The sequence below is a fragment of the Antrostomus carolinensis genome, unplaced genomic scaffold (genome assembly GCF_000700745.2).
Source record: "Antrostomus carolinensis isolate BGI_N321 unplaced genomic scaffold, ASM70074v2 scaffold53573, whole genome shotgun sequence".
Taxonomy (NCBI): Eukaryota; Metazoa; Chordata; class Aves; order Caprimulgiformes; family Caprimulgidae; genus Antrostomus; species Antrostomus carolinensis.
The window spans coordinates 1-13,996 of record NW_010304155.1 but is presented as its reverse complement, the minus strand read 5'-3'; the positions used below and the strand labels follow the sequence as shown (position 1 = coordinate 13,996).

General features: G+C 51.7%; 1 protein-coding gene across 1 annotated transcript in view; it reads right to left on the bottom strand.

Moving 5' to 3' along the window:
• MYBL2 (MYB proto-oncogene like 2) overlaps nucleotides 1–13,669 on the bottom strand; it is a gene marked incomplete at its 5' end in the record, with an annotated part of 14,471 nt that extends 802 nt beyond the window's left edge. Inside the window, 12 exons of the mRNA XM_010164325.1 lie at nucleotides 2,246–2,392; nucleotides 2,621–2,737; nucleotides 3,268–3,381; nucleotides 4,006–4,105; nucleotides 5,121–5,260; nucleotides 6,885–7,274; nucleotides 8,544–8,813; nucleotides 9,589–9,745; nucleotides 9,906–10,126; nucleotides 11,863–11,955; nucleotides 12,342–12,413; nucleotides 13,576–13,669. Of these exons, the coding sequence (XP_010162627.1) occupies nucleotides 2,246–2,392; nucleotides 2,621–2,737; nucleotides 3,268–3,381; nucleotides 4,006–4,105; nucleotides 5,121–5,260; nucleotides 6,885–7,274; nucleotides 8,544–8,813; nucleotides 9,589–9,745; nucleotides 9,906–10,126; nucleotides 11,863–11,955; nucleotides 12,342–12,413; nucleotides 13,576–13,669 (1,915 nt within the window). The remainder of the gene's footprint in view (nucleotides 1–2,245; nucleotides 2,393–2,620; nucleotides 2,738–3,267; nucleotides 3,382–4,005; nucleotides 4,106–5,120; nucleotides 5,261–6,884; nucleotides 7,275–8,543; nucleotides 8,814–9,588; nucleotides 9,746–9,905; nucleotides 10,127–11,862; nucleotides 11,956–12,341; nucleotides 12,414–13,575) is intronic.
• Nucleotides 13,670–13,996: the final 327 nt, after the last annotated feature.

Below are 13,996 nucleotides of genomic sequence, written 5' to 3'. Positions count from 1 at the left end.
CAGGAAGAGCTGAAAATCAGGTGTGCTCCACTCACTGCGAGCAGAAAGGGCTCCTCCCATGGGGTGGTTTTGCCACTAAAGTCCTGTGAATCCTCTGACAAATGAAGCCCAGAGATACACAGTGCCCTGAACTGGAAATACCTGTTTACACACACTGCAAAGAACCAGAGCTTGAGCTTCATCATTTGCTTACAGAAACAACATCCTAGCAGCACAATATGGCTTTGGGGCTGATTTAGGTTCAGCCCACAGCTGGGTGAGCTTAATAAATACCTGACAGTGCCAGCAACACCAATCCAGCACAATAAAACTCAAGAGCCCAGCAACGCTGCAGACAGCTCTGCTGTCTCTGGGCAATGGGATTTCACTGCACACCTGTACTCTGCCACCACACAAGCTGCCTTACTGTCACCTTCAAGTCACTCCCAAAGCTTTATTTATATGGATCTATTAGCTCTCAGAGCAGTATGACCCTGCCTAAGACAGCAGGAGAAATGGAAGTGTTTAAGTAAGGTTTATTTGGAGAAGGGGAAGGAATTACTCTGGCTGAAGAGTATTTATTTGTCAGAAGAAAGAGCTTTCACAACAGACAGCTCTAATCCAGGGACAGATGCAACCCCCCTCGCTGCAGTGTTTCATGAAGACCAAGCCAAGGCTGCTCGGTGAAGACAACACTGCACCTGGGATGTGAAAACACCCCCACACTAGCCCCCAGTTGCAGTTTCACCCTTCACCAAGGAGGGCATGTATTTCCATCCTCATTCATCAAGAGAAGCGTGGGCAGCAGGTTGAGGAGGTGATTCTGCCCCTCTACTCCGCTCTTGTAAGGCCCCACCTGGAATACTGCATCCAGTTCTGGAGCCCCCATCACAAGAGAGACCTGGAGCAGCTAGAACAAGTCCAGAGGAGGCCACCAGGATGATGCAAGGGCTGGAGCAGCTCTGCTGTGAGGACAGGCTGAGAGAGTTGGGGCTGTTCAGCCTGGAGAAGAGAAGGCTCCAGGGAGATCTTATAGAGGCCTCCCAGTACCTGAAGGGGCTCCAGGAAGGCTGGGGAAGGACTTTGGACAAGGGCAGGGAGTGACAGAACAAGGGGTGATGGCTTTAAACTGGAAGAGGGGAGATTTGAGATTAGATATTAGGAATTTCTTCACTGTGAGGGTGGTTAGACACTGGAACAGGTTGCCCAAGGAAGTTGTAGATGCCCCCTCCCTGGAAGTGTTGAAGGCCAGGCTGGATGAGGCTTTGAGCAACCTGGTCTAGTGGAAGGTGTCCCTGCTGATGGCAGGGGGTTGGAACCAGATGATCTTTAAGGTCCCTTCCAATCCAAACCACCCTATGACTCTATTCAAGCTACCAGATTGCTCCCATGACTTGGCCCAAGCAAACACCTGCAAAATCATGCTCCAGATCCCCTCCTCTAAGCCACGTTGCCCAACAAAGCAAGGATACCCCTCCACTAATGCACTCTGCCGGCAGATATACCAAATGGTGAAGATTTTAAGAGAGCACAAGAAACTGTTTATGGCCCAGAGGGCATTTGTAGGCTGCTGTGACTCCAGCACAACCCAGACACAACCACAGGGAGCTGTGGACAGAGTAGCTGTGCCAGGGTTGGTGCTGTTACAAGCTACAAGGTGGCACTCTGTCACCTGGAGCTCGGTACTGCCTCACATTCAGGTAGGCAGCAGGATAAAGCCAGGCTATGCTACCTATGGCACACAGCCTCCACAACCTAAAAACACCCTAAAAATCATAGGGATGGGCAATACCTTTTTGTTTAGGATTTATACAGTACTTCACAGACTCACTGTGCTACAAGAGAAACATCTCTCACAAGAGAGATGAGCCTACTACTGTCCACACAAGGAGTACTCACCAGAAAAAGGAAGGTTTACTTTACCGCTGGATCCATCATCCAAATTCGCTGATGGACTGGGACAAGATGCAGATTCCCCTGAGGAAATCCAGGGCCAAACATGCTAAGCAGGCAGCAGCTCTGACCAACCACGGGGCTTGGAGCCCCAGCAGAAGGGCAGGTTTGCAAAGAGACAGGAGGGAGCTGAGACATGACACCACAGGCTCAGCATCTCCAAAGCTTGGTGCAAAGACAGCCCTGCCAGCGTAGAGATGCCTACACAGGACTGCACAGAGCTCCATCCCCTCAGCTCCTCCTCCTGAGGAGGGACAAGGGCTGCAGCACCAGGTAACCTCCTGACTGGGAGAGCAGTGGCTGCAGGGCTTACCGGTGCTGGTGGTCTGAAATGACTCGGCATTTTCCTGTAGGACATTTTCTCTGGCTGCACTTGCACGAAGGCTCTGTTGAGCAAACCACTGTCGTTCTTCCTGCTTGAGGAGGAAAGGTTCAGGGATCTTGACAGGAAATTCACAGGCTGAAAAGGGGAAAAAAAGAAAAGTATAAGGAAACAAGTTAATCTGCCCTAATAGTGCGGATACCTGGCTTGGTCAAAAGGCCAGCTAACAAATCCAGCCCTGCATCCACATTCATATGTCCTGTTCAGAGGCAGCTGCAGGTAGCAAAGCTCCCACCACTGCTCTGCACAAGGTTTCTCTGGAGCAGAAGCCAGCTCCAGCCCTGCTCTGAGCACAGCACCCCTCACCTGGGCTCTTTTGAAACAGACAGTCTTGGGGAGAGCAGGCATATTTTGTGTCATATCTTCATCCACAATATCCAGGGCCAGAGACTTCCGGACCTTCTTGATGGGACTCCTACGCAACTGGGGGACACAGAAAACACGAGCATCAGCATGAATCAACCCATGAACTCCCATCCTAAGGGCCCAGGGTGCACACCAAGCCCACGTCAGCCCAGGTTCTGCACTGCATCAGCACCTCAGGAAGAAGGTGTGCTGCAGCCTTCCACCCCACAGGGCACAGCAGCTTCCAGTGCTCTCCTCCTGTCACCAAGAGACACCAGTTTAGAAGAGGAAGCCCCTTTCAGTAGGAAAGCCACCAGGCCCACAGGGCTTCTGGAAGCCCAACTTGCCACAGATGGCTTTAAGTGTGCCATGGGTCTCTCCTGTACATTACAGACACAGCATATCACCCCGAGTTCAGCATAAACCAGGACACAGCTGGTCATATTTTAAGCAGGCCTCAACCTCAGGCACCTCTTGCTGATTAAAAGACAGCAGCCACGGGCCAAAAACTTCTTGGCATCAACAGCAGGATGAACAAAACCAGACAAAACACTCCTTAACAGCACAGGGCAGCTCAGCAGCAGATACTAGATGCAAAATCAGCTCACCCCTTGTTTCCTCTTCTGTTTCTCAGGCTTCACATCATCCTCTATGATAAGTTCAATGCCAGCTTCACTTCGGAGCACCTCTTTCAAGTCTTCTTCCAGGTGAGGAGTCTGGGGCTGGTGTGAAAAGGCAGAGAAAGCACAAGACAGTCAAAATTCATATGTTTGGAAGACTCACAAGTATTTCCTTCAAGGGATAATGGGGTCAGGGGAGTCCACAGTGGGAGGGCAAACACAAAGATGATTTATTTATTTCTCAGATGGAAAAGATATGACAAGATTTCTGCTAGCCTGACAGATTTAGAGGGTCTCCAGGCATGAAAGACTCTTACCAGCTGAACCCCAAATGTGTCATCAAGTATGCACAGAAGGCCTGGGATACTGGAAACTGCTATCCCCATAACACCTGTATTAAGAGACCCAGTTCCTCAAGGATGCCTAGGTAGATCATTCTCTTGCTTTTCCTCAAGGTCATCAGCAGCCAAACACTGCAGCCTGATTCAAGGGCAGGTTTGGGCATATTTATTTTGGGCTGGTTTACAAGAGGAGCTAAAAGTCCTGTGGCTACTTACCATGACCAGGTCCCCTTCACCTCTCCCATCTCAGCATGGCCCTACCAAACTGTACCTTGTTATGGCACAGATAACACCTTGCTCACAGCTCCACTGCAACCTACCCCATCTCCTGTCTGCACTCACCATGTTTCTGCCACCACAAGCTGCAGACCTGCCCAGTACTTACCAGAGGCCTAATTGGTCCATATTTCTCCAGGGCATTTTTGAAAGGTGTAGGGGTGTGAGGAGTGTTGTCCACCACATACTTCTGATCTGGTGTGACAAACCTGGCAGCAGAGAATGGGAAAGACAAAGAATTAGACATGCTGTAACCCACACAAAGTGACCCCTGGTCTTCCAAGCCCTTTCATTACATGAGACACCTGCAGAGTCTCCTGTGGTGGCAGTAGAAGCCACCTGCCTGGCTGGACTGCTCCTGGGGTGTGAGCAGGACAAACAGGCACAGAGGAGCCTTTAGCAGGGAAAACATCTTTCAGACACGCCAGCTATGCTGCTCCACCCCGCCAGCTGCCAAGTACCCTCGTCAGAAAGCAGTACAGCACCCTGGCACAGGCATCATGCAGCTCTTCAGGCCAGCCCTACTCTGCAATGCTTCTGCTGGCAGATCTGCTGAGGCCCAGCCTGGGCTCATGACACTCACAGCTGAACCAGTAGAAGCCCTGGGTACAAATGCACTTACAGCAGCCAAGCCAGCTCACACCACCTGGACAAGGGACCTGCTCTGGACCATGCCAACAACAGAGTGGTTTTGATAGCACAGCCAGCACCCCCAAACAGTGTGCTGCTGCTTCAGTCCACCAGCAAAACACTCCCTGTGCAGACCACCCCTTCTCACCTGCCTGGTACAGCGCCTTGGGTAATCATCACCATGCACTGCCCTTGAGGACATGCAGAGCAGAGGTTGCAGAGCTAAAGGGACGGATCTGAACAGCTCTTGATGAGGAAACCAAACCCCTTCCCTGCTGGTGCAGGGCTTGCAGCATAGCAACGCTTCCCAAACAAAGACAGGCACAGAAGGCAACAGCCCAACCCAGCAGCTGAGCACAACAGTGGTCACTTGGCTGCCACCCCAGTCAGCCTGGACACTTGTTCCCTGCAGCTCAGAGAGGAGCTGCCTTTGGGGGAAACACTGATTTAAAGAACTCCCCAGCCTGCCTTGCCCCTCTCTGAGTAGTACCAGTACAAGCACTGGGGGAGGTATGTTTGAATCAGATCAGACTCATTGTGGGAAAGGATGCTGCTCTGGTGGGGATGGGGGAGGAGGAGGAGGAAAGGACTTACGCTGAGTTCTTCTGGAGCAGAGGGGTCTTGTCCCTGTGCAGAGGGGTGGTGACAATCACCTTCTGACTGCACACAGGCGTGGAGGTCAGAGATGGGTTCTCCAGTTCTAGTGTATCCTGTTTGGTCCAAAAGTTTAAGAACTGCACAGCACAGGAAAGAAAGAGAGAAGACACTCAGTCTCAAGTATCCCAGCACAGCATCACAAGTCATGATTTCTTCATAAATACCAGGGAAAACCTGAAGTAGGGACAATCCTCCCACACCAAGTGGCACAGGAGTGATCTGTCCCAGCATAAACCATGGACTCACACACTCCCAAACACAGACACAGATGTGAAAGCTGCCAGAAGATGCCTCACACCTATGAAGGTTATCCACTTCCCATAAGGGATAAGCTGATACGACTACAAGCAGCTACAGGATGGGAAAGAAGTCTCTCCTTGCACTGGTCCAGTGAGGCCAAGCAAAATGGTGAAGGACGGGCAAGGCCAGCACACCAAAGTTCTGTTCCAACCTCGGGTTTGCAAAGATGAGGGAAGTGCATGTAACACAACAGTGTCCAAGGTAAAAGATTTTCCATTGAGCCGTCCTCAGCCTAAACTGTGAATAAATGACAAACTATCTCATCTCTGCTAGTAGTTTACTTCATAAATGACAACTTTAGCCCCATAAGGAACAATATTTGTACCCGAGAACCTATCAGGACAGGAGAGCTGTGTGTGTTACGTTCACTGATGGTTGAAGCTCAGCCTGAGGCAAGACATGCCATTTGCCTTCTCAAATTCACCCCAAGCCTTCCAGCCTTTTACACTCTGCAAAGCTGGACATTTCAGGTCGTGCTCTGACTTCCCAGTTCTTGCTGGCCTTGCATTCAAGGTTCACCTCGCCCTGGGTTTCAGATTGTCCTGTGGTGCTCTCCCATGTGCCACCCAGTGCTGCAGAAACAGCAGAAATAAAGGCCTGGAAGGCACAGGTAGACAGGGTCTGAACAACAGAGCAGCTGTGGGAACTGCTGGAGAACACAGTAGCAACCTTTTAGTCTGTTTTACAGACAGAACTCCATCACATCCATATAGGAGACACTAGGGAGTTTGAAACTACAGTGCTCCAGGATGATATATGTTAGAAACCACACGTGCACGTGTGTGTGGACTGCAGGAGCCACGACAAAAGCTGAAAGAACCCAAGTCCTTTTTGCAAAGACAAGCCCAGGAGGATTTTCCTAAGCACAACAACTCAGAGACCTGCACGAGGCACATGCTGCTGAGCCTGCCTGCACGACTTAACTGGACACAGACAGGGAAAGCCACTTTTCACTCTTGCCATGCTGCTACCCACAGCTGGGGCAGCAGTGCCGTGGGGACAGAAGCACTGTGCTTTCCAGCAGTCCTGGAGCAGGCAAGGCACGTAGATCTGCATGGTGGTGCTCGTTCCTCATAGCAGACATGTGCCCTGTCCATCACACAGGGCAGCTGGGCTCTCCCAAGGCTGCAAGCACTCCCAGAGGCAGAGCCAGGCCGCTGCTCCCATGGGAAGGGCAGCACTGATGACAAGCAGCCCAGAACCCCAGCTCTGCACCTTGTTTCAGCAGAGACACACTCTGTGCACTGGCACTGTGTCATTCAAGGGAGGAGAAACACAAAGCTGCCAGAGCTGATGTGAATACATGGCATCAAGGCAAGTAGAGAGAGCACCAACATGCTTTTAGCTCACGATCAAGCCCAAGCAGAGGAGCACAGACTGGGGTCTGTCACTGCTCCATACCTGAGATGGAGAGAAGGGCAGTGTCTTGACAGGGGTGCTCTTGGGCGTCATGCTGTTGCAGGAGTCGAGGAAGGAAAGGCTGGTGCTGGTGGTGTTCTCTGTGACGGGGGAGAGGGAGATCTTCCTCTTCTTCTGCCTCTTCAGCACAGATGGCGGTGTGCCAAAGCTCACCTCTGCGTGTGGAGAGATGGGGATGAGCTCCCCCTTGCTGCTCTTGCTCAGGTCGGAGATGGTGTGGCCATCCAGGCGGTACTCGGTCACATGGGGCAAGGACGATGACGGCTTGCTGGGGGTTTGTCTCACAGGGCTGTTGCTGCTGCTACTGCTGCTGCCAGCGGAGGGTTCCTCAGGCAGGTCAAACTGGGTCAGATCACACCAGCCATCTGGGTCCTGCACACAAGGGAAACCATCAGAAGCAGCCCAGGAAGGAAAGCTGAGCAGCCAACTGGTGCAGAGGCAGATATGAACTGGGAGGTGAAATAAGGGGGTATGTGAGATTGCACCAGCTTTTGCAAGGAGCTTGGCTAGAGGAGAGCTCAAAAGCCCTCCTCCCAGCTGAGAACCAGACTAGGGAACTGACCCAGCTGAAAGCTGCTGCTTGTGTGTAGGGCAGATTTTTCTATTTACGCAAGGTTGGTTTCCCAGTTCAGTTCCCAGCACAGCTGCACAAACAGCTGCACCCCCACACACAGGGGACAAAAAAAAAGCAGCTGGGGATAGGTCTGGGGACAGGGACTGAATGAAACAACTGTCACCCAACACCAAACCACAGTCGTGGGCACATGAATACAGCTGGACACAGGGCGCTGCTGTAACACACGCTGCTGAAAGCAGATGAAAAATAACCAGACCAGTTCAGAGATCAGCTGCTTCACAGCTCAACCCCACCAATACCCAAAGTACCACACAAGCAGGGCCCTAAGGACTCACAGATGGGCCTTGGGCACAGATCTCTGTCCTCTTATACACATGCAAAGTGGACCCTTCAGGGATAATCATCTCAAACTCCTCGGGCAGGCTGAGTGCTGCAGAGACATTTCCCTGTGACAGCAGTGGATTGTAGCCAGCCTCCTAAGCTGGCAGCTTCTCACCCTGGGGACCTCATCACTGCTTGACTGGCCCAAAATTACTAGTTTCAGTGAAGTTACCTCCACTGAAAACAAACAGTGGTGTTAGCCCAGTGTGAAGGAGTCTGTCCTGCATCCTACAAGTGGGCCTGGCCTATTCCCAGTCTGTCCTGTCCTATCCCACTCCCTAACAGGAGGGGAAGGAAAGCCCACGAGCATGGGTCTGCACTGTTATGAAAGGGAGAGCTGGGGGCACTGGCTGATAAAGGAGGGCTTGACATGAGGTGTCCTGCTCTATTTCAGCTAAAAACCAGGACATAAGGTTTGCCAGCATCTACAGCCTCCTGCACCAGCAGAGCCCATGCACAAGGACACCCACCTAAGGGAACCTGCAAACCCAGAGCAATCCTGGCAGAGCTAGAAAGGCCTAATGGAGGCCTGGAAAAGAGACAGTGGGAAGCTGCAAGGCAGACCCAGACCACCTCAGGATGCCCACACTGATAAGCAAGGGGACCCAATAAGTGCACTCAAGGGAACAGGGTGGGGATCAGTCTCCCTGCATTAGCTGGAGGAGCAAGGGAGTGTTACTTACGGATTCAATCATGTCCAGAGCTTCACTGAAAGCTGGCACAGATGTTGGGTACAAATAGTTGGCAGCTTCAACAACCCATTTGTACGGTGATGTGATAAATGAAGAGGCATCATCAGGCACAGCATCATCTGTGGTCCCCTCAGCATTATGCTCTGCCAGTTCGGCAGCTGGCAGCTCCGAGGGTAACTCCTGCACACCCGTCACTTCCTCGTCACTGACATCCTCTTCCTTTATTTCAGAGACATCAACTGGCCAGTTTGGCAGGACATTCTTTGTACAAAACAACAAAAGAAAGCCACACCGTTAGTAGAAATCAAGGGAACAAAGTCAATTCCCGAGGACAAAGAGCAAGGGTCCCTGGACACACTCAGCTCTGCCTGCTCTCCTACCTGCCATGTGGTTTGTTTCACAGCCCTGTTCTCCCTCACTGCTCTGTCCCACACACAATCTAAGCAGGAATCCAGGCAACATAACGAGCACAGGACTGTTTAATTGAAGATTTCACTTAACAGTACCCCAGGAGAAAGGTAAACAAAGGCTGAGCAGGTAGAACTAATTCCACACTTCCTACTTTCCAGGAGCCTGCCTTTGAAAACTATGTGCTTTCTTCAGGAAAATAATTGTGTGTACTACCCCTGCTTCCTTGTTTAGAGAAAAGGAACACAATACCTCTTCACCATTCCCCCCACACCGTCTGGAGCAGCCTCCTTCTCCCACCAGCAACAGCACAACAGAGCCAAAAAAATCTTTGGTCTCCAAGACAGACCTGCTGCTGGGATTGGCAAGATAACAGCACTACCAGACCACTGTCCTCCACCTGGAGAACACACTCAGGCTCACGTTACTGCTCCAGCTCCTGGAGGCAGAGATGTCCCAAGAGTCAGTGTCTTGGAGAAGGTCGGGGGAAGGCACAGGCTGTCTATGTAGACATCAGGCTGTGGCAAAGGCAGCGTGAGAGGCAGAAGGGTGGATGAACAGCTCTGATATGTGTTAGCAGCGCAGGGGACTGACCCAGCTGCCTGCTGCAAATGTGCTGGTGCAGTACCTGGCTCTCAGCTCTCGACTGACTTTGGCTCTCCTTGTCATCCACCTCCACCAGCAAGTACAATGACTTGGACTCCTTAGTTTCATTGAGGAAGCCTCCTGTGTCCACCTTCCGCTTGATGGTGGAGTTCCAGTGATTCTTCACAGCATTGTCGGTCCTGCAGAGAAAGCAGAAGAAAACAGAAATCACCATTTACAGCAGCTTTAAAGCAAAGCCAATAGCTCCTACATGCTCTCCAGCCCCGTCCTGTGAGCCCAGCACATGCACCTCCATGGGCCACCCACCTGTGAAGGCAACAGTGAGCAAAGAGGTCCTACCTGCCAGGCAGCAGCTTGGCAATCTCCGCCCAACGATTCCCCAGGACCTTGTGGGCCTCAAAAATGATGCGATCCTCCTCCTCTGTCCACGAGGACTTCTTCACCTCAGGGTTCAGGTGGTTATGCCAGCGTTCCCGGCACTGCTTCCCTAACCGCCCTTTCAGGTGCTTGGCTATGAGGGTCCATTGTTTGGTGCCATATTTTTTAACCAGCTCAATTACCTTTGAAGAGAGCGGGAGGGAAATAAGGAAACGGAATAAAGGATGGGAGGGTCAATACAGTCATCTGCAGGCTTTGCTCTTCACCCCTCCTGGGACCAGGTAAGTGCAGACAGAAAAAGGCTCCTTCAGAGAAGCTGGAGGGGTCCAGCAGTGACTAGCAGGTGTTCCAACACTTGTGAGAACAACAATTCAGACAAATTTCTGAAAGAGGCTGTTTCCACGTGGACATTTTGCCACATGGCACCTGTGAACGCAGACGACTGCTCACAGAAAACAGGGTGGAGACCAGCAGGTGCACCATGTGCAGAGGGGTCCAGATTTAGAAACACGTGCCCATTTCTGAGCAAGGGCAAAGTCTTATGTCCTCCAAGGCTCCTCTGCCCTCGCTCCTCCTGAGGACCTGGCCACGTAACAACAGTCCCCATCTGAGCTCTGCACTGCTCTGCCCACTGGGCACAGCCTCCCTTTAACCCAGTGTGCTACACCAAGGACATGGCAGAGCTGCAGCTCCATGCCCTGCTACCACCTGGACACACAGCAAGACCTCCAAAGCATAAACAATCCATGTTCATTTAAGAGCCATCCACTTTGCCATTTCCCCTTCGCCCAGGGCTTTGTCACTCTGCCTGAGGCTCAGTGCAAATGCTTCTGGGCAGGGAATGTGTTCTGAGCTCTGTGATGTGTCCACAGCACAGTCAGGATGAAACAATCTACTACCTGCAACGTTCAGCCCACCACGATCTTAGAGAGGAGCCTGAAGGGTTCTCAAAGATCATTTCCACCCTGGCCAGCTGTGCTCAAATGAAAGGTGCAGGCAGCTGCTCACAGTGTTCTTGGCCCAGAACAAATGTCCCTACTGCAGACAAATGGATCAAAGACATCAAACTGAGGCAAAGGCCAAGGAGCTGGAGTGCTTGCAGAGTAAAGCCATGTGCAGTGTTAAGAAGAGAAAGCTGAAGCCCAGCCTGCCAGTGGGCATTGTAACTGGGTAGGCTGGCAGAGCCAAGACATGCAAAGGGAAGGGGAAAGCAGGTGGCTATTGCTCTGCTGTAGGAAGGTGGAAGGAGATCACAATAAGCTTCCTTAGGATGTGGAACACACAGATGGGAGACAAAAGGGACTGTTACAACCTGTAACTGGACCAAAAGGCAAAGAAACATGGGAGCAGAAGTGTAACAGAGAATCTGAAACTAGGACATTTGCAGTACAAAACCGTGGTAAAAGTAGGAATTCATTCCAACTCTTCTTAAGCACATGAAGATGATGACTCTGTCCGAGCTGGCCCCTCTCAGCTCACTCTGGAATCAGCACAGAAACAGGCTCACAAAAGTCATGATTCACCTAGCCAACCCCAGACATCCACTTCAGGCTGTCTACTGCAGCACAGGAAATGCCAGTTTTATTTTCTCTTAGGTCCAACACGGCCAGGTCAGGTGGAGATCTGCCAGCAGGCAGATGAATTAATGCCTTTCTCTGCTCTCCCTTGGCAGCCTACTGTAGCAGTACTGTGTGAGAGGGAGAAGGTGTTTAGTTGAAGGGGCCTAAACTTACTTCTACTCACGGTGACCACAGCTACATTAGTCTGCTCAGAACAGGTCAGAGTGCTGCTCTCACCAGTATCCACCATTGGAAAAAATTACCCACAGTTTACAAGAAAACACCCAAGGGTCCGACACCTCCATCCCCTCTGCAGACAGTCACAGCCCAATGCTCAGCTCCTCTCCTGCCCAACTCACCTTTTGGTCCTCCTCTTTGGTCCAAGGGCCCTTAACCAAGTCTGGATTCAACACTCTCAGCCACCGGTACTGACACTGCTGATCGCTGCGGTTCTGGGAAAAGGAATGAGAAGAGCCACACGTCAGACCTTAGGCTCCAAAAGCCCCTATAGCAACAGCACTCCCTGCACACAGGCTGCCCTACAGAAAAACTGCAGAAGCACATGGCAAATACAGACTATGACTAGAGCACTGGGCACAGAGACAGGGACAGGAACCTCAATTTCTCACCCCAACTCCAACAGACTTGCCCCTGGAAGTCCTCTACACAAGAAGGATGTCTCCAGCCCTGAAGGAGCACAGTTTCACAGCCTGGAGCTGCAGTCTCAGAACAAAGTTCCACTGTGCAAGGTGCTGCACAGACACAGAGAACCAGCACATCAAGCGCAAGAAGCAACATGCAAACACTACAATTCCCAACTAGGCAACAGGTCACTTACAGGAAAGTGACTGGCCAGGAACTTCCAGTCATTCTGCCCGTAATGTCTTACCAACATCTTCAGCTGCTCATCCTGCAAAGAAAAGAGACATCCACTTTCACATTCACTGAGGCAACACAGGCCACAGGCACCCCTGGGCTGGCAGCATCAAGAGAACAAGTTAGGTATTTTGAATTGTCAAGGGTTCTTTGGCATTCTGCATTCAGGGGAGGAAGGCAGCTCACACCATCCTTCAGCAGCACTCCAGTACATAGAGCCCAACTGGAACAGATGATCTGGTCCCGGTCTCTCTACCAGGCTGAGCTCACACAGTGAGTATAAAACAAGAGCTCAGCTCTGTTCCAGTACAGTCTGGTTCAAACCCTGTAGCCAAGGCTACCTGCTTATCCAGCCCCAGTACAACCCTGACCAGACAGGCCATCTCCAAGCTCAGCCACTGCTTTTGCCTGACCAAGAAAGCTGACTGGGTTAAGCACAGCACCACCAGCACAATGGTCTGTTGTCTTTCAGTGCTACTGAGCACTACAGCATTTCTTTCATGAACCCTGCTGTAGCCCAGGTTTGCCTACTCCTACAGCTCAAAAAAGCCTGCTATAGGTGCTATAGGTGTCCTTGCCTGTGTGCTCTGGCTGGGCAAACAGAGGTATGAAATAATTCCCTGCCCAACATGAGCCCAAGACTTTGATCTCTGCACAAAGACCATCTTACTTGGTGTTCCGACCCCAGGGGAGACAGAACAACTTGTAGTTTTCACACAGAACAAAGATGATGGAGGAACTGAGAGGAGGGAAGAGAATATCCCAGCTAATTGCAGGCTCTTGGACAAGGCGACTAAGCCATGCTCCCAACAGTGTCAACTCTCTCTGCTTTTGGTAGAGAAAAGGGAGGACATTTCTGCTGCTCAACTCAGCTTGCTGGAGGCCTCAGCCATCCTCTGGAACCCCTCTGTGTTCACAGGAGCGCTGCAGGCAGCAGATGCCTCGCTGAGAGCTCAGTGGTTGGAGCTCTTAGTCTCTGAGCTACACTTCAAATTCACTTGAACTCCCTATTGCCATTAAAACCTCAGCTCACATCAGCAAAACAGACACACAGTCCTCTCCAGCAGCAAGACAGCAGGAGGTGGTGTCATGGCCAGCGGGTGAGAACTGGGGTGGAGGCACCCAAGCCCCGGGTGCCATGCTGGAGGCCTACCCTGAAGCACCTGCTCTCAGCAACTGCCTGGCTCTCAACTCACCTCTTCTTGTGTCCACTTGACCTTGCACCTGCCGTCCCGCTGCTCCGGCACATCCGAGTCGGTATCCTGGCAATGCAGCTCATCCTGCTCCTCACTGGAGATGAACAAACAAAGATTGTAATTTCTACCTCTGATAAAAATGCAGCAGAAAGGGGGTAACTTCCATGGTGCAGAGCAGAGCTCCAGACCTGCTTTCCTCCAGCACCAAACCCTGACACCCCACAGACATCCACCCGGGCACCCCAGGGTTAGAGGGGCCCCTCAGTGCAGACTCCCGGTGTGCAACAGCAATTTTCATGCTGCAGAGCGCAGGGGAAGGAGCGTTTCTCTTGATTTCTGCTTTCTCTGTCCCTCTGGGAGGACTATGCGTCTGGGGACTGGCACCATCCACCCTCCTGGCGGCCCCTACACCCCCCGCGGT